General features: G+C 44.7%; 1 protein-coding gene across 1 annotated transcript; it reads left to right on the top strand.

The window, feature by feature from the left end:
- Window positions 1-1,657: 1,657 nt before the first annotated feature.
- LOC138838203 (keratin, type II cytoskeletal 6A-like) lies at window positions 1,658-7,277 on the top strand. The gene is made up of 9 exons (XM_070037441.1): window positions 1,658-2,155; window positions 2,968-3,182; window positions 4,081-4,141; window positions 4,289-4,384; window positions 4,506-4,670; window positions 5,174-5,299; window positions 6,532-6,752; window positions 6,949-6,983; window positions 7,069-7,277. Exons 1-9 carry the CDS (start codon window positions 1,658-1,660, stop codon window positions 7,275-7,277), a joined length of 1,626 nt encoding a protein of 541 aa, XP_069893542.1.
- The last annotated feature ends 13,060 nt before the right edge of the window (window positions 7,278-20,337 follow it).

Below are 20,337 nucleotides of genomic sequence, written 5' to 3'. Positions count from 1 at the left end.
ACCACAAGTGCACACATACATACACATAGACATGTCACACAGGTCTCAGGAAAAGCAGAGCCACATAGCTATCAAGTTATTCCAAAGATAGGCTAAGAACTGATCATATTCCTTGCTTCTATCTGAAGAACTGAGTACCTAGAAATGGCTTTAGGCATGTATTTTCTCCCTTAAACAGGTACTTTAAAAAAAAGTAGTACATTTTTTCAAATAAACTATGTGATATATTTGTAAATATGTAAATGAACATAACTGCATGTAACAAAAATTCATAATTACTCAAGGGGCCAATATATTTAATATGTAAATATTTCATGTAAAATATATTTAAATGAAAGTATTAAATAAAATATTAATTAACATTTAATTTAATATTAAGTTAATTAATTCAATATATTAACATTGAATTAATAAATATATATTGAATATATACCAGTGGATGTGTTAGTAACAATATTCAATACTAAATAGACAAGCTACTGTGTCTATGCTGGATTGTCTAAACATATCCTAAGACACTAGTAAATTTCTAGTTGTCAGTGTAAAAAAGTGGCAGGAAATGTAAAGGTGACAGTAGCATATTAAGTGACCATCATAAACACACAAGTAGGAAAGCCCAAAGGTTCCATAGGAAAAGTAGCAAAGGGTCTTAGGCAAATACATTTCAAGGAGAGAAATACAGAGAGGTTCCAAAATGTTTAATGTACATCAATTTTATAATTACAACAAAACAAATAAAAAAGATGTGATGTTCCAATTGCATATGCATAAAATTGACGTGGGTCTTGATTGAAACAAAATATAAAACAAATATAAAACATAAAAATAAAAATATAAAACAAATAAACACAAATGGGTTATTTGCAGATTAAATACGTATCAAGAGATGTGAAAGAACACTTGAGGATTTAAAGTACAAATTGTGACTTGGATATAGTCTTAGGTTTTTATCACTTAGATACTAATACAGAATTTCTTCCTGAAGGAATCATATAATCTCTGAGATTTTTTCTTTCAAATAGTTTAGAGCTGGTGAAGTTCTAGGGAAGAAGTGTGGAGCAGGAAGGCTGGCCAAGGGATCCTGGTGGTTCTAGCAGGTGACACATATCCGGGACTCACTACGTTCCTTCTACTTGTCTACCTGACTTACGTGTTACATAAAAAACAAACAAAGTGTTGTGGAACATGTGTAATTATTGGAGGTAAAAGTTAAGCCGTCTGTGGAGGCATATGCAATCTATTTTTTCATGACCTCTTTTATTTCCAAGGCAGAAAAGACATCTTTGTGGAGCAGAGGACACCCAAAATGTTTAGACAGATGGGGAGAATCTTTGTTAGGATGTTGACTTAACTCCTTGTTACAGAGAATCAGGGATAGTCTTATTGTGCTGAGATTAAGTCAAAGCTGGGGGCAGGAGAATTATTTCTCAATAAAGTAGGCCAAAGCTGCAATTTCAATATTTCATAACTTTTCTATTAATCAGATGTAATCTCATTATTGGTAAAGTTCAACTCTTTGCTGTCTGTAAGGTCCAGGACATGGCCCAGTCTCTCTGTATTCCATATAAGCAGCCATCCAGAGAGCAGCACATTCATCTGTTCCTCAGCTCTTCCTGCAGTCTTTCTGCATTCCGTAGCCTTTGAATCTCCAGGACCCATGTCTAGACAAATCAATCTTAAGAGCAGCTTCAGGGGCTTCAGCTCTGGCTCAGCCAGAGTGCCTGGGCTGAGCCTCTCAGGCTTTAGCAGTGTGTCTAACATCAGGGCAGTGGGTGCAGGTTCTGGTTTGGGCAGCAGGAGCCTCTATGGCCTGGGAAGCTCATTGAGGATCTCCATGGCAGGGGGCAGCTGTGGCATCAGAGGGGGATATAGCAGAGTTGGACGCAGCTGTGGCTTTGGAGGTGGAGCCGGCAGTGGATTTGGTTTTGGCAGTGGTAGCTTTGGGCTCAGTGGTGGCGGCGCTAGCTTTGGTGGGGGCTATGGGGGCTCAGACTTCCCTGTGTGCCCTCCTGGAGGCATCCAAGAAGTTACCATCAACCAGAGCCTCCTGACTCCTCTCAACCTGGAAATCGACCCCACCATCCAGCGGGTGAGGACTGAGGAGCGTGAGCAGATCAAGGCCCTCAATAACAAGTTTGCCTCCTTCATCGACAAGGTGAGCAGGACACTGAGTTCTGCACAAGGCATCCAGAGTCCCAGCTATAGACGCCAGTGTCCTACAAGAGTAGGCTAGATCTAGAGAGGACCTCAGACCACTTCCTCACAGGGATGCTGGATTGGGCCCTGACAAGAACATAGGAAAAGCTAGCATTTAAAATTTCCCTGTGTCCTCCATTTCTCTGGTTCCTGCTGTGACCCTCACTCTTGACTGTCCCAAGTACAGAGGAGGCAGAGACACAGCAGTAGCTATAGTTTCCTCTCTTTAGGATGTAAGCAATTACAGAAGGATGCTAGTGACATTGGCAGTGGTAAATCCAATAGTAGTCTGGAGAGTATCAAAGTTATTTAACAGAAAAGTGAAAACTTCTTTAGCTGCATTAGAAAAATGAAACAATGGTCTGATATGTAGAAATGCTAATTCATTGTAGTTACTCATAATGAGTATGAAATTGAACATAATTCTTCGGTAACATTGGCATCCTTTCTAATTCAGATTTTATCCCCAATGAAGAACCCTTATATGTTTGTCACTAGTTACTACCTTCAAACTAGATTTGACATTATGTCTGAGAACAGAAGAAACATTGAAAGTCACTGATTGGCCCCTTAACTCACAGTGTGAGTTCCCTTTGGTGATGATCCTTGAGATTTCTTTCTAGAGTATTCTTTGTGGTACCCAGGAAGAAGCAAAAGGATGTGGAATCCTAAGCCTGAGCCTCTGCTCCAAGTCAGAAACAGCAACTAGGGAGAGGCCTACAATTCTGTTCTTCTAGCCAGGTCCTCACAACCATCTTGTCTCAAATGCAGGTGCAATTTCTGGAACAGCAGAACAAGGTCCTGCAGACCAAATGGACCCTGCTGCAAAAGCAGGATACCAAGACTGTGAGGCCGGGCATAGACTTTTTATTTGAGGAGTACATCAAAAGTCTCAGGAGACATCTGGACTCCATCACTACAGAGTGGAATCATATGCAATCAGAAATGAAGAACATACAGGGTGTGGTGGAAGACTTCAAGAACAAGTGAGTCAAAGAGGAAAATGGATTATTTGTTAAATTTCACACCTCACGACAGTGGGTGCTCAGGTCAAGAGGTGAGACCAATCCTTATTAAACATGAGCATGTAATAAAGTTGAGAAATGACAGCATAATACCCAGAGGGCTATGGAAGTTTACAGAAATAGAGAAGTTAAAAACCCAGCGACACAAAAACCACCTGAGCCTCTGTGGATCAAGAAGGATGAATGCTGTGGCATATCTTAGAGATATAGATAGATATACTACAGTTTTCATATCTATTGATTGATCGATACAATTTTACACATCCAAGAATGATGTCTGTCATTGACAAATAAATAGATGGATATAGAAAAACTAAGTTAAGTCAGGCGTAGAGAGACAAGGGATGTATGTTTTCTCTATGCAGAAGTTAACATCCTAACTTGAGAACATACAGAATAATGTATACAGTGTCAGATGCACATATATAAATAAATATACTAACTAGAGCATAGTATATGCAAGGGAGAATTCCAACGCTGTTACTCCTTTGAGCTACTAACCTACCTAGAGTCTAACAAATTGAACACCACGATGCTAGAGCTTGAAGTCTCAGAGGAGAAGAGGTTAAGAAGAGGGGGTGGGCAAAGAAGAGAAAGGGTGAGAGAATGCAATAATAGTATTCAATGTATATATGTGAGAATGGAACAAAGAAAACGGAGGGGATGGGTGGGGTAGGGAGAAGTACATTATACTCATTAACTGACCTGTTGAATTGAAACCCCTTTGTAAAACTGCTTGAAGATATGTATTTTTTTAGAGAGGGATGCATGAGGATGTTTCCATTTATGGAAAGTACGATCCCAGGCTGTCTTTGATTTCATCCATGACAGACTCAAATGTGTTATATCCTTCTCCTAGGTATGAAGATGAAATCCACAGGCATACAGCAGCAGAAAATGAATTTGTGACACTGAAGAAGGTGAGCTGATTGAATCAAGTTCCCTGTTGTAGAAGAGTCATGGCTCTGTATCTCTGGCCAACCTAAGAGGGAGGTTGCCAGGGACCTGGGATTGTGGGGCTGTGCTGGAGGGCTCAGAGGACTGCCTGTTATGGGTTCTTTCTCCAGGACGTGGATGCTGCCTCCATGAAGGAGGTTGAACTGAAAACCAATGCAACTGGGCTTAGAAATGAGGTCACCTTCCTCACATCCATCTTTGAAGAAGTAAGGATCCCTACCTCCCTTCCATTACTCAGACAAGACTCAGCAAAGTGGGAAGAGCTGGGAGTTGGGATGCTCTGGTTCTTCACAGGCAGAGTTGACCTTTGCCCCCTGTGGTCTGCAGGAGCTGTCTCAAATGCAAACCCACATCTCAGACACTTCTGTGATCCTCTCTATGGACAACCACCGTAACCTGGACCTGAGTAGCATCATTGTGGAGGTCAAAGCCCGATATGAGGAGATTGCTCAGAGGAGCCGGGCTGAGGCTGAGTCCTGGTACCAGACCCAGGTGAGCAGGGAGGTGGCAGATGCTCAGGGATCTCTGTGCCCATCCTGAATACCCTAAGACTTTGAGCTCATTCAAGGTGGTCCAATGAAAGGAAACCAGGGCCTTATCATAGCAAATGTTCCCTGCTGTGTTAGAAGTCACTTTTATAGGACTTATATCCCTGGCCAGGAATCAAAGTCATTCAGAGGCAAGAAGAAAACTACCATAGATGAGGACTTAGGCAACTTTGCTTTAAGATTCACCCTAAATTATGGCTTTCAGGATACTTTTCAGACACTGTGGGTCCCAAGAGAATTTTGCTATCTGTGGTCTCTCACTTAAGCTGCTTTGCGACTTGTTTATAGATTCAAATGTCCATGTGACATCAGCTTTCCTTAAATGTTCATAAATTTTTTTAAACAGGAACTATTAGGTCAATATATTTCAGGTCTGATCCAGCAGTAGGAGTTAGCATTTGCATGTGCATGCTCACATACATTTTTCTCTTTTGGATGGACCTCCAGTACGAGGAGCTGCAGGTCACAGCCAGCAGACATGGAGATGACCTGCGTAACACCAAGCAGGAGATTGCTGAGATCAACCGCATGATCCAGAGGCTGAGATCCGAGATGGACCACGTGAAGAAGCAGGTAGGCTGGGGACAATGGTGAAGAAGGCTCCATTTCCTTTTCCTCTTTCTAGACCCCATCAGGCAACAGAAAACATCATATGGGCAGCATTTATGGGACAATGAAACACCAGGGAGAGGGGACATGCAATCCTCCTCCTCCTCCTCCTCCTCCTCCTCCTCCTCCTCCTCCTCCTCCCCCTCCCCCTCCTCCTCCTCCTCCTCCTCCTCCTCCTCTTCCTCCTCCTCCTCCTCCTCCTCCTCCTCCTCCTCCTCCTTTTTCTCCTCCTCATCTTCCTTTTGTGCTGCTCTGGGAGTTTGAACCCAGGGCCTGGGCATTGTCCCTGAACGTTTGTACTTTGGGCTAGTGCTCTACCACTTGAGCCACAGTTTCACTTCTGTCTCCTTGGTGGTTATTTATAGATAAGAGTCTTAAGGACTTTTTTTGTCCTGGCTATCTTCAAACTATGATCCTCAGATCTCAGCCTCCTGAGTAGCTAGGATTACAGGTGTGAGCCACTTCTGCCAGATTGACATCAGCTCCTGACCTGAGGTAATACACTGGGGTTCATACTGGTGCATTGATCCATATTCTAAAGTGAACCAAGCCCCGGTGCAAAAGGTTGTAGAAAAATTAGCTATGGGCATTAGAAGAGTTTGCAGAAGAGGAATGATGGACTCGGGAATTCCACTGTGATAACTTTTGGAAAACTGTCAGGCCGCAAGGAATGGAGGAACATCATCATAAACCTTCTCAGGAGATTCCAGGTGGAACAAGTGGAGGAAGAGCAGAGGCTCCAGCAGCGGGAAGTCCAAGGTTATGGTAGCTTCTGAAGTGCAAGGGAGGAAAGCTCTCCACAGCATCATGGGACTTCTCATGACTTCCATGGTGATGGTTATAATCTGGGGTCACTTCATGTAGTATCCACAGGTGTCCATCAAACACAGTCTCTGTTTGGCTTTAAGGATTATATTCAAAATAAACTACTTGCTCCTCCTTCTTCTATTGAAGTGTCTCCTTCAGTAACCAAACACCTGCTCGTCTGGGGTGGTTCATGGACTTAACCACAGACGTTGTTGGCAAATGGTTCCAGACATGTAAATGTCAAAACAAAGTAAAAAGACTAGACAACACATATTAGGGGTTTTTCTCTATCCTTTGGGGTTCTGGAATCCTCTTCATTGGAAAAGAAGTACAATCAGCTTTATTTTCCTGTGGACCCCTAGATTGTAAGTTCTTGCTTTCTCCGCCAGTGTGCCAGCCTACAAGGCACAATCACTGATGCTGAGCAGCGAGGTGAGCTGGCCCTCAAGGATGCCAGGAGCAAGCTGGAAGGGCTGGAGGATGCCCTGCAGAAGGCCAAGCAGGACATGGCCAGGCTGCTGAAGGAGTACCAGGATCTCACGAGTGTCAAGCTGGCCCTGGATGTGGAGATTGCCACCTACAGGAAGCTGCTGGAAGGGGAAGAGTGCAGGTGGGTATCGCAAGCCTCCCTGAGGACATTCCCAAGAATCAAGCTCAAAGCAGAAGATGATGAGTAACTGGCTGTTTATAATAACGCATCCATCACAACCCTTTGGAAGATGGTTCTTTGTGAACCATTCCTAGTTTGTGTCTTCCTGTGGATTCCGGGTGACCCCTCCCTCTAGCTCACTCTTCTGTGCTTCTAGGTTGATTGGTGAAGGCCTGGGACCCGCCAACGTCTGTAAGTACTGAGCTGTGTGTCTCCCTGTCTCAGTGCTTACCACCTGGCTCACTGTGTCTGTTGTGTCCTTGTCCTTTCCCTACAGCCGTGTTGCAGTCCACTGTTTCCAGAATTTATGGCAGTGCCAGTGGTGCCAACAGTGGCTTAGCCCTGGGTCAAGGCAGCGGTGGCCAGAATCCTGGAGTTGGCTTCAGTTCCAGAAGCATCAGAAGCTTTGGGGGAGGCCTGAGCACCTCTGGGGGCAGCACCTCTACCATCAAATACACTACCACCTCCTCCCACAGGAAGTACTAAAGTCCACTGTGTCCCTTGCTCCTGGGTGCTCTCCTCAGCTCTGGCTGCACAGCCCCTTGCTCTCATGCTTGTCCTTTGGCTTCTTGCCTCTGCTTTCTTGTTGGAGCAGAGAAGGTCACAGTTCTCTGTTGTTCTTGTCTGTGACTGTTCTCCTGAGCCCATGGATCACCTGCAAAATGATGACAATTATGAATATCCTTTGATACTTTTATGAACACAAGTCTTCCATGATCCTGAAATGATTATATCATTCATTTCCCTGAGGAACTGATATCAATCCTGGGCAAACAGAGAATTCCCTCATGACCCAACCCTGTTGATGTCCAGTTTCTTCCTCGTTCTCTGCTCTCTCTGCTTCAGTTTTTCTTTCTGTTAAATACAGTAGATTTAAAATATGAAATGCCTTGTTTGGTTGATTGTATTCCTCTTCTTGGTTCAGAAACTTTCCCATTCTGTAAACTGTGCTTCATCTTGAAGACTCCATTCCTCACCATTGACAGCTGTTGCTGCTCCTTACCCAGCGTCCTTACTAGTCAACACTGAGGAATGTTATAGGAATTTTCTAGGTGGATGGTTACCAGCTTAGTCCCCTGCACTCAGCGCTTTTCTTCAAATTAGAATCTTTGTAAGAGAATCAGGGAAGAAAGGGGAGTTAGACCCTGGAGGGGAAAGCTGTACAATCCTGAGGGTGTTTTTTTCCTTCTTTTGACCACCATTAACTGGTGGCTGGTCTCCTGCCCAGTATCTGAACTAAGCTGGCTAAACTCATAGAACCATATACCTAAAAACAGCGAATTTCACTGTTCGTACTTTATGCCCCAACAGCCCTGAAAAGGAAAGCCATTCAAAAATCAGTGAAATAATACTCTCATAACAGAGAGTTCTTTACCCCCTCAGATTTCTTATTTACTACATTGAAATTATAGTCAGAGTAATATAAGCCAAGACAATATAAAGAAATGAAAGGGATACAAAAAAATGTTTCAATTCAGTCTCCTCTGAGACTCAAAGTGTTAGAGTTCTTACTATAAATTCCTATAAAATCAAAAAGAAAATCACACACTTAAGGAGAGTTATTTCCTTTTTTATTTGGGGGGGGGGTCCGGTCGTGGGGCCTGAACTCTGGGCCTGGGCGCTGTTCCTCAGCTCTTCAGCTCAAGGCTAGCGCTCTACCACTTGAGCCACAGAGCCACTTCTGGCTTTTTTCTTTTTGCTTATGTGGTGCTGAGGAATTGAACCCAGGGCCTCAGGCATGCAAGGCAAGTGCTCTGCCACTGAGCCACCTTCCCAGCCCCAGTTATTTCCTTTTTTGTAGATTTGGTTAGAGATTTTTGTTTTGAAGTGCTGCTGGCAGAGATGAGATTAAAAGATGCTCACCTTTGGTAAGAAGCACTGAGAATCAAGTCCTTGCTTAATCGGAGCAGAAATACTTTCCTCTGGACACTTGATTCGTCTGATGGCACCATGGTAACTACCAAAGCTTTATATGACATGTTGGTTTCTGATACAGAAGGCACTCCTTACTGTTTTTTTTTTAGGTTAGTTTCCTTGTTATTGTTATATATGTTATATATGCTTAGGTATTCTTATGTGTGATAGAATTTTTTCCTTGATTATTTTTCTTATTAAAAGGTAGTGGTACATGAAAAATCATTGACCTGTACCTAACCATCTCAGACTTCATCTTCATTTTAAAGATAAGAAAACTGGAAGAGATTACATTAATCATGATGCACTGTACTTATAAAACTGGCTTGTTTAATTTGAAACCTCTTTTTACAACTACTTAATAATAATAACAACAACAACAATAAATTAACCAGGAACCAGTGTCTCATGCTTACAATCCTAACTACTCAGGAGGCTGAGATGTGAGGATCATGATTCAAAGCCAGCTCAAGCAGGAAAGTCCATGAAACTCTTATCTCCAATTCATCAACACAAACCCAAAAGTGGAATTGTAGCTCACATGGTAGAGCACTAGACGAACGAAAAAGCTTAGAGGCAAAACCCAGACGCTGAGTTTAAGCCCTAGGATCGGTGTGTGAGTGCATGCATGCGCATACACACATAAATTAGTTTTAAAAAATTAAAGGGAAATTAAAATAGGGAAGACAAATGACCAATGGGAAGGAAGGAAAGAAGATAGGAAGTAAGGAAGGAAGGATGGAAAGGAAAGGAAAAGAAAGAGAAACAGAAAGACCAAGTTCCAGAAAAGTAAGATGAGTATGGTAGGATCTAAGGGCCGATTGGCCTTAATTTCAGAATCTGTGCTCTTTCTTAATACTGGAAGGTGAGATTTCTCCATAAGCTGCTCCATTACTTCCTCTGTTAGCTTTTGGACCTGGGAAGTGCTGGAACCTGTGTTTCCTGAGTTTCCTCCTCTGCTCAGCCCTTCTGTTTGCTTGCCATCTGGTAAAGATATCAATGCCATGGGGCACAAGAGCAGATGCAGGAGTGGGATCCTTACCTAAATGGGTCATGATGACATCAGCTAATGACATACTGTAGGGAGACAGCAAACAACGCTTCCCTTTACCCTGGGAATTCCAGCCCACACTGGGAGGAAGATGAACAATTGCTTTTACCTAAGCTAGTTCTGTTGCTACTCTCTCCTTCCTTTGCTATGGGCTGAAGCCAAGCTTTATTTCTGGCTTTCTTCTTTTGGCAGTGCTTACATCTCTGGAGCTGTATTTCTTCTACTTTTGGTTCTCCCTTGGTGATGAAGTAGTTGGTTTTTGACCTGTGACTGTCATCAGCGTTTGTTACATTGCTCAGAAAATACCTTCAGAACCCCATTATCTGCTTCTCTGGGCTCTCAGTTGCTCAACACCCCGGCGGTCACTGAGCAAGTCCAACTTCAGACAAGCCACATGGGACCAACTCCTTCAAAGGAGAATTTAAAAAATGCAAGGAGGGGCTGGTAGAGCGGCTCAGTGGTAGAGTGCTTGCCTGGCATGCATGAGGCCCTGGATTCTATTCCTCAGAACCACGTAAACAGAAAAAGCTGGAAGTGGTGCTGTGGCTCAAGTGGTAGAACACTAGCCTTGAGCTGAAGAGCTGAGAGACAGTGCCCAGGCCCAGAGTTCAGGCCCCAAGACTGGCAAAAAATATGCAGGGAGACCCTATATTAGTAGCAAATCTATAAAATCCCCTGATATGAAACAGTATTATGAAAATAGAAAGTATAGATGCTTATATGGTAGAAACATGAAGAATGCTCGGAGTAAAAAATAAACAAAATACCCACTTCCATTTATTACAGAATCACATCACCTAAATCATCCTGGAAAAGATCTACATAAATCTCTATGAGAGATGATTTCCTGTTTACAATCAGAACATAGAAAAAAAGTCCTGTGGCACTTAATGGAAGCCTTTTTTGGTGAAGTTTAAGTGCATTTCCTGGTGGTTACAATAGCAACAAGAAACAAACAGACTTGATCCCTTGTCATCATTCCTTTCCCCTTTCCTCACACCTCCCGTTTTCCAATTCATTTGTCATTTTCATTCATTGCTGGGCTCATTGGAGGTTAGCCAACTCTTGCTTAATAAATCAGTGCTCAGGGGTGAATGAACTGTACTTTCAGGAATTCCCTTTAGAAGTGATTCGTCTTGATTCGTCTTTCTAGTTGGCCTTCTGGAAGCACCACCAGAATATGCACTAGTCAGAAATGGCACAGAGGATATTGGTATACCTGTGCCCTGGAATATCTTTCCATGGGGTCAGGAGCTATTCTGATCTTTCTCAAGGAGAGAGGGGAGTGCAGTCTATTGACCAATCAGATGTACCCTTAGTTTACTCCGTGGATATCATTTCTCTCATTAGATTCCAGCAGCATGTCTGGTTTTACACTTTGCCAGCTACATGTGGATCAATTACACATCGATTTCACACCAATCGATGACTAACTGTATTAAAAAAAAACCTTCTGCCAAGTCTTTGTTCAAAGAGGCTAATTCTCTTGTAATCATGAGTCATGTGCCCAAGTGTTCCTTTCCTTTGCATCCAGGCTTTTGAATATATACCTCTTAAGGCAGAAAAGGGAGAGGTTCCCCTTCTCTAGTTACCTTGAGGAAGTGGAGGTGTGGCTCAAGTGGTAGAGTGCCAGCCTTGAGCAAAAAAGCTAAGTAAGAGTGCAAGGCCATGAATGCAAACCCCAGCACACACACACATACACACGCACACACACACACACACACACACACACACACACACGCGCACACGTGCGCGTGCACACACACACACACAATTTAAGGAAAGAAGAAAAGGAAAGGAAAGGAAAAGAACTCTCCAGTTACTTTCAATCCACCACCCTCACCTTAATGGTCTCTCACCATAGTCCTTTGTCATCATCATTGTCGTTGTATGACAGTTTGGTACCTGTACCGCAGCTGGGCATCAAGCAGGCTAAAGGGAGATGGGGACTCCTGGGCGGAGGCTGGGTACCCTATGCAACCACTTTTTCTGGGGATCATGGAAAACAGTTTTACCTCCAGAGCTCCATTCCTTAGAAATGCAGATAAGTACCACATCATCTGCCTGTGGTACATAGGGGCCAGATTAGACAGGCAACACAAGCATGCATTTAGCAAACAAATGCACTCCCATCTGAAATGTCTGTGGGTGGATTCGTTCTGTGATTTATCCATGATTTCAGCCAAGCCAGCCACCTCAGCCTCCCTCCAATGCTCAGGGACTGCTTCCTGCCTGTCCAAAATGAGACATTTGACACCAACAGGAAGAGCAAGGTTCATTTAAAGACATCATTGTCAAACCGATTCATCTTCTATCACTCACTCTGAATGCTTAGTTGTAACTTGTGGCATGACTCTATTGTTTTCTATGATATGTTTTTTTTGTCTTTCTCATAGCCCCTAGAGGTGGGAACTCTGGGAAACACAAGGGGTAAGGGTGGGGGCCCATGTGGCATGTTGGAAAACAGAAAGACAATGGTTCTGTTCCACTCAGTCTCATCTTCCTGTAGGACTCAGCCTTATCCTCTTCACTGAGAAAACATATGCCATTTGTGTCATTTTTGAACTATGCTGGAGTCTTTGAACAGCAAAGACCTGGGTACCAATCACAGGATCACCTTTGGTCATAAGATGCTCTCCCAGAACCTGCTGTGCACAGCTGGGGTCTACTTCTAAGGTGATACCCTACCACGATGGTTCACTAGGGTGACTGTTCCTTCTCCACTGTGTCCCAATGCCTAGGACATCTGGGCCCCCAGCAAACACTTCTTAAAAGGATAAATGAATGAGTGCACTATGCAGCTTGTTTAAGGGCTCAAGTTAGAAGCATCTCTCTGCTGTCACTTGGAAAACAGGAGGTCAGCAAACAAGGAGGAATGAGTATTCAGAATGTCTAAGTTCTTGAATACTGAGCCTGGAAGTGGGGGAGGAGGTGGGAGACAGCTGCTTCTGGCTCTTCCTTCTCAACTGGTGACACACACCCCAGCCCTCAGAAGCTACCTCCAGACCGGATGCAAGCCAATGAGGTGGTGTCAACAGCGTCTCTCTGTGTGCCAGTATCACCCAGCCCACCCTGTCTGTGCCCACAGGCTGTGGCTCTGTGCCAGAGTTCCCTGTGCTGGGTTTCTAGGTATTGTGTTTCTTGCTGCCTTGAGAGAGTTGCATGGTCACACTTTTCTGAAGAAGAGTGGAATCATATCTCATTTCTCCCCTACTTTCTTCTCTCTCCAGCTGCAATATTTGGGCAAGCTCTTCATCTGTGGGAACCAGAGAGATTTGGTGAATGAAGTATTCTGATCCTGGGGATAAATAAAGGCAGTCAAATTGTCAGCCAAATAGCACACCTGGAAGGCACACCTGGAATCTTGTCTAAAGCCTCCCAGTGGCTTCTTGCTGGAGTGCAGGGGAGAGCCTAAGTATGTGTCACAGGCAATAGGAAGTATTTCTTTCTGGGCTCACCAAGGTGATGGAGGCTCTGGGCAAAGTAGGAAAGCAAAAGGAATTGAGTCTGGCTCAGCTACCATATGGCTGTGTGGCTGTTAACAGTTTCATCCCCTCTCTAATCCCTGGTCTCCTTGTCTGTGTGGCTCCTTCAGTCTTTTAAAGACTAATTCTGCTCCTTTACTTTCTTTCTTTCTTTCTTTTTATTTGGGGGGGGGTCCAGTTGTGGGGCTTGAGCTCTGGGCCTGGGCGCTGCCCCTCAGCTCTTCAGTTCAAGGCTTGCGCTCTACCACTTGAGCCACCCCGCAACTTCTGGCTTTTTTCTTTTTGCTTATGTGGTGCTGAGGAATTGAACCCAGGGCCTCAGGCATGCAAGACAAGCACTCTACCAATGAGCCACCTTCCCAGCCCTTTATTTCTTAACACACGGTTTCTATCACATTGGTAGGTGAGTTGCTGCTTTGTGAGTGTTCAAAAGATGTGCAGAGCTGGGTGCTGGTGGCTCACACCTGTAATCCTAGCTACTCAGGAGGCTGATTTCTGAGGATTGAGGTTCAAAGCCAGCCCAGGCAGGAAAGTACATGAGACTCTTATCTCCAATTAACCACCAGAAATCTGGAAGTACTGCTGTGGCTCAAAATGGTAGAGTGCTAGCCTTGAGTGAAAGAGCTCAGGAACCGTGCCTGGGCCCCAAGTTCAAGCCCCATGACTGGAAGGGGCGGGGAAATATGTGCCAGTCTGTGTGGAATCTTGTACCAACATCTGTGTGTACTTCAGTTACATTCAAAGCACTTGATTGTGGGGGTTGGGACAGCTCTGTTTTGTGAGCATGTGTTTGGGTGGAAAGAGAGCCCTCCATTTTGCTGCTCTGATGGACTGAAAGGACCGTAAAGGCTGAATTCCCATTTGTACAGAACTCCACCTCTGCCTGACCATCCAGGTGAAAAAGCCAGTGGAAGGGAGAAGACCAGGTGACTGTGGCTGCATGCAGGTGCATGCTCCAAGTCATGAATTTGACAGATGGCTGGGATTGACTGGACCCTCTATTCCCTACAAATTGCCCTACAAAGAGCAATTATCGTCATTGTAGGAAGAACAAAAGGGACCTGGAGGTGGAGGGTCTGATCCTTTACAGGCAGGGTGGCGGTGCCTCAGGGACCCCGTGAATACTGAGGAAGTAGATTCCCACACACTGTCAAGGCAGAAAGTATTTCTGGCCTGACTACCCTAGGTACCATCCAAACACCTTCATCACCCCCAGGCCTAAGGGGTATGTCGGCCAGGTGACCCTGGAGTGACTGTACCCCTAGACCATTTCAGCTTCCCTTTCTCTTCCAGTGTAAGCTCATGGAAAGAGGGGAGCCCTGTCTGATTTTCTCACAACTCCATCTAGAACAGAGACAATTACATGTAAGTACAATTACATGTGAGAGGTGCTGGCAGGCAACTGCTCCCCTAGTGAGCAGAAGGCCAGGAGGGATCTGCCGTGTTGGACAGTGGAGGAGCTGGTCCTCAGATGCTGTGGGCAGGGCCCAGTCTGCTCTAGAGTGGCCGTCCCCTGGGTCTTGAGGTTTCTTCCTCTGCCCCAGCCTGGCTGAAGCCAAAGCTCCTAAAGCTCCCTAAGGCAACTGTGGCTCCTTATCTGTGTGGGGGAGGGGAAGACACAGATCCTCCCTTCCTCATCTCCTCCGGCACCTCACAGCACCAGTTATCATCCAGCCAGCATCCTTAGACTCAACCAACCCCCATGGGCCTCCCGTCCATCTCCCTTGAGTAGAAGGGAAATGTCAGGTTTTGGCTCTCCCCATCTTTGAGAGCAGAGTAGACCTTGTGTCCTTGGATTCACCACTCCCACTCTCTGCCCCCAAACCTCAAGAAAACTCCTACCAGATGGGTCCAGTCATAGAGTCAGAGAAACTCATGAATGCTGTAAGGGAATTTGTAGCTCTGCTTAGGAGACCATCATATGACCTTCTACCCCAGTTCTATTTAGAGAGCTTAGGAGGCACATTGAAGGATAAGATACACCCCAAATCACAGAGGTAGACTAACTCCAGGGCACCAGTAATCCAACTTCCTAAAGTGCATGCCACCCACTGGTGGCCACCCCCAGGGACAGGTGGTAGGGGTTAGCACTTGGGCCCACTGTACCTGAAGAGGCTTCTTGGAGATGAGGGGTTTAAAAAAATAATTGTTATTGTAAAGGTGTTGTACAGAGGGGGTACAGTTACATAAGTTAGCTAAAGAATAGTTTTCTTTTTGAACAATGTCTTCCCTTCTCTCGCTTTCCCAGTTTTTCCCCTCCTGTACCCACCTGTGGTTGTATAATTGATTTTCAACATAAGGTCTAGAGAGTATCACTGATGCATTTGCTCACACTTTGTTCCCCCCCCCATTTCTGTGTAACCCCTTACTCTCCCAAAGATAGATAAATGAACACACAAGACAAAAGGAAATGAAAACCAAAACAGCAGCAAAGAAAAAATCCTTCTTGTTTCCACTTCCTGGAGTTCATGTTGATAAATATTAATTTTTATGGTTAGATGCACATAGCTATGCAATCATCTCCTAAGAATATTCTCCAATGGTTTCATTCTGTATGAATGCCAAGAGACCTGTGGTACATATGGAATTCTATGAGTCCATCAGAAAGAATAATATCGTATCATTTGTAAGGAAATGGAAAGACTTGGAAAAAAATAACACTAATCCAAGTAAGCCTGACCCAAAGAAATACAGGTTGCATGGTTTCCCTCATTTGTGCTAACTAGAATGTGTCTATAAATCTACAAGTAAACACACCGGATGGTTAAAAAAAAAAAGAAAAGAAAAGAAAATGTTGCTGTGGCTCAAAGTGGTAGAGCAGTAGTCATGAGCAAAAGAGCTCAGGGACAGTGCCCAGCCTGCTCCATGACCAAACAACAACAACAAAAAACACTGGAGGTGAGTTTTAAGTGCAATTACAAAGGAATTTAAAAACAACACACAGAGAAAACTTGCCATTGCAGAAAGCAAAGATAAAGAGGTTAATTTAACGAAATGAATGCCAGGAAGCTGAAACATGTTTGGGGGCCAGGAGGTGGGGAGGGGGAGAGGGGAGAGACAAATGGATGATATACAGAGGAGTTACATGAGTCAGGTGGTAGTGGGTGGGGCATGGGAATAGAGGGGAAGAAGGATGAGCAAATGCACTCATTATATTCATTGTACATCATGTAAAATTGAACTATGTAACTTGAGGGTAGAGATGGGATGGGGAAACATGGGAGGGAACAATGGAAAAGATGACATTGATCAAGATGCATTGTACTCAGAACCTGACTTGTAGAATTGAAATCCCTTTGTACAACTACTTTAAAAAAATAAGGGGATTAACAGTCAGTGGTGTTTTTTTGTTGTTGTGGTTTTTTGTTTTACAGGTCATAGGGCTTGAACTCAGGGCCTGGGTGCTGTCCCTGATCTCTTTTGTTCAAGGCTAGTGCTCTACCACTTTGAACCACCGTTCTACTTCTAGTTTTCTGGTGGTTAACTGGAGATAAGAATCTCACAGATTTTCCTACCCTGGCTAGCTTTAAAATGTGATCCTCAGATCTCACTTCCTAATAGTAAGATTTACAGGTGTGAGCCACCAGTGCTTGGCCTGTTTTTTGTTGTGTGTGTGCACATGCGTGTGCACGTGCGTGCGTGTGCGCACACACACACACACACACGCATGCATGCATGCATGCTAGTAGTAGGACTTGACTGTAGGGCCTTTCCCTTCCTGTTTTTGCTTAAATCTGGCACTTTACCACTTGAGCCCCAGCTTTTTTTTAAATCTTAAATTGTTATTATAAAGGTTATGAATACAAGGGTTACAGTTATGAAGTTGGGAAAGAATACATTTCTTTTGAACAGTTTTACCCCTTCCCTCACTCTCTCTCCAATTTTTTCCCTCCCATCTCCACCCACAGTTGTATGGTTCATTTTCAATATAGTATCCAGTGAGTGCCCTTACTGCATTATGTCTAGCTTTTGGCTGGCTAATTGGAGATGAGTCTTAGCCGTGTTAGGGAGCTACATTGAGAGAAGATATCTTTCCTTCTCGGGCTGGCTTTAAAGCGTGATCCTCAGATCTCAGCCTCCTGAGTAGCTAGGATTGCAGGCGTGAGCCACTGGAGCCCAGCTCAGTCTGTCATATTGATATTTTATAGAAGATGGGTCTTGCATGTGGAAAGACTCAGCTTGGAGCCTCAGCACCATAAATTAAAATTACTAAAAGGAAAGGGGGTAGTGACACAAACTGTCAAGGAGGCCAGGTGTCCTTGGCCCTCACCATCCATTAGGATCAAGGTCACTGTGCAGGTGACAGGTCACAGAAGGGAGACAGAGGAAGAAAGATGAAAGACATCTCTCAATGTAGTTCACTAACATGAGTACGTGATCTAAGCTAGCTTGGGAATTCGCCATCCTGGTGGGAAAGTTAGAGAGAGGTGGGGTAGAAAGAGCAAGTGAACACCTGTAGGTGAGAGGTGGCAGCTGCAATGAAGCAGGGAAAGGAACAAGGAGATGACAGCTCCAGTAAGTGGAGGTTGAGGACTGGGAGAAGGAAAGGAAGGAAAGCAGGCAGGAACTGGCTTTGCCTCAGGCAGCAGGGAGGGACAGTACCAGCACCTCAGTCCTATCTTGTGGGCTTGTCCCAAGAGCTGCTTCTGTGCTCAGCCTAGTGCCAGCTTTTGTTCAGCTGAAAGCTCTTCAGGGTTTACTACACAAGCTTAGGAGACAAACAAACATCTCTTCTTCTGGGAGACTGATTATCATGTAATGAAGAGTACAGAGTACAAAGATGTTTATTCTTTCCACTTGAGAAGACATGCATGCACCACCCAGGCTGGGCCTGGCTGCCCTGGCACCCTAGGGAGAGACGCCTGGGCTCTCCTTAGCCTGTGTCAACAAAAGCTCTGATTCACAAATTCCCTGTGCAAATGAGACTCTCTCAGATAAACTCCAGCCAAAGGAGAGACCAGTCCCTGGCCAGAGCCCCAGGGGGCAGAGGTGGTTCAGAGGCCCAGGACTGCTGATCCAAGTGCCACTCTTCCATTCCAGGCAGGTGAGAGAGTCTTCCAGCTGCCTCCCAAAGGACACCTGTAGGGAAGAAACATGGCACCTGGATCGGTTTTCACCTGTGAATCTGTGTTGACCATCTCCAAATTAATCATTTTGATCTTGTTTCCTCATCTGTGTGATGGAGACTGATGACCTGTCATTTTCTCTATTAGTCTGCCATCCTTCAGAACCACAGCAGGAAGTGAAAGCCAGCAAGATGCAAAGATGGAACCATTTCTCTGATGAGAAGAGGGAATACAGAAAAATAAAAGAAGAGGGGTAGAGGCCCTGTAGACACCCTGTCCATCTGTACACTAGCAGGGATGGTAGAGCATGATAGTGCATGCCTGTAATCCCAGCACTTCCTGAGGCCAAGGCAAGGGCCAGCAAAGGCTAAATAGTAAGACCTTGTCAAAAAGAACAAAAGAAAAGCAGAAGCAAAGGAATGGAGAGACAGAGGGAATTAGGAGGAAGGAAGAATCAGAAGGACAATGAATAAAGCTGTGGAGGCAAGGCCTCTACAGGATGCAACATTAGAGCTATTTTGATCAGGAAGAAGAGTTGGAGTCCCTGTCCTTAAGAATGGGGCTGACAGTCTGGAAGAAGGCAGCCTCAAAGTTAGCTGGACAGTGATCTGTGATGTTTTATTGTCTGCCACCTTATTCAAAAGTTATCAATGGTAGAGCGCTAGCCTTGAGCTGAAGAGCTGAGGGACAGCGCCCAAGCCGAGAGTTCAGGCCCCACGACCAGACCCAAGAAAAAAAAGAAGTTATCAAATATCCTTCTAATGTATCTTTCCAGTAGAACAAGAAGCCTGGTACTAAGGAAAAGAATGTGCATTGTATTTCTCTCAAATCTGCATGGGACTAATTGAAGGATGAATAAACAGCTAACTTTCGGTTAATACTTGTTTATTTTTTTGGTTTTGGTTTTTGGAGTGTTTTTTCTTTTTTCTTTTCTTGTTTTGTTTTTGTCTTTTGGTAATGCTGAGAGGGTAGTGACCCTAAAGTTTGCACTCTATGCCTTGTGATTTCTAAGCAAGCACCATAAAACTTGAGCCACACCTCTGGCTCGAAACTCACTTGTGAATACTGGCAAGAGAGAAGACTCAATGAACATTTGCTCCACACTTACCTGGTCATGGGCATTGCAAAAGTAGTTTGCACCATGCATACTCATCACAAGCCCTATTTTATAGCGTATACACATTGGGATTCAGCAAAGTCACAAAACATGCCTAAGTCCAACAGCTACTCATTGGTGGGATGGGATTCATACTCATGTCTTTTTACTCTCACAACTTCTGACCACAGAAGATAGAAATCTGGCTGGCCTTAAAAAGTTACATATTGGAGTAGGCTCGGTGTACACACATGTGTGCACAAAAATATAGATACCTGTGACCCCAGAAAAGCATGCATGACCTACCCAACAGATATGGACACTTCAAAAGAAAGGGTCCATCCAGGCTGGGTGGATGATGAATGTGAAACAGGATTTTCAAGATCTAGAAGACCCACCTCATGGCCAAGAATGGGGAAGGGATGGGCCTTAACTGCTGAGAAAATCGCCAGACACAGGAAGCTGTAGCAGGGAACAGGAAACAGTAGATGGCTGTGGCTTGTATTGACATAAGATGTTTGCACAGGAGGGAGTTGGTCCTGGGCCTAAGAAAGCGGTTCAGAAATGAGGCAGTGTTTCTTGAGTCCATTAAAAGACGCATGATTAGGACATGACTGAAAGCAATTACGTTGCTTCTCACTGGTCTGCTGATCAAGTTGCAACTGGAAAGGAGTTTCCACGTGGGGGAGGGAAAGAAGGGAACCAACCAGTGGCTCATTTTGCCATTTCCCCCGGGGGTGCTGTGTGTGAGCTCAGGGTTGCAGTATGCCTGGGGGATGCCATCAGCAGGGCCCCCTCCATTCGTGTTACCCCGCCCCTCATGGAGTCCCATAAAAGCCCAGGAGCCCCTGCAGCTCCCCAGCTGCCTGGCTTCTCCATCCCCTTCACCACCGCCTACCTCAGGAGCTCCTCTGGCCGGCCATCCTTGCCCACC

The sequence above is a fragment of the Dipodomys merriami genome, unplaced genomic scaffold, assembly GCF_024711535.1.
Source record: "Dipodomys merriami isolate MVZ:Mamm:240054 unplaced genomic scaffold, mDipMer1.0.p SCAF_10, whole genome shotgun sequence".
In the NCBI taxonomy this organism is placed as follows: domain Eukaryota; kingdom Metazoa; phylum Chordata; class Mammalia; order Rodentia; family Heteromyidae; genus Dipodomys; species Dipodomys merriami.
This window is presented reverse-complemented; position numbering and strand designations above follow the sequence as displayed.

Coding starts and splice junctions, on each gene's coding strand:
- LOC138838203 (XM_070037441.1), top strand. CDS start 1,658: ATGTCTAGACAAATCAATCTTAAGAGCAGCTTCAGGGGCTTCAGCTCT. Junction 3,183..4,080: donor GTGGAAGACTTCAAGAACAA/GTGAGTCAAAGA, acceptor TCCTTCTCCTAG/GTATGAAGATGAAATCCACA. Junction 5,300..6,531: donor TGGACCACGTGAAGAAGCAG/GTAGGCTGGGGA, acceptor TTTCTCCGCCAG/TGTGCCAGCCTACAAGGCAC.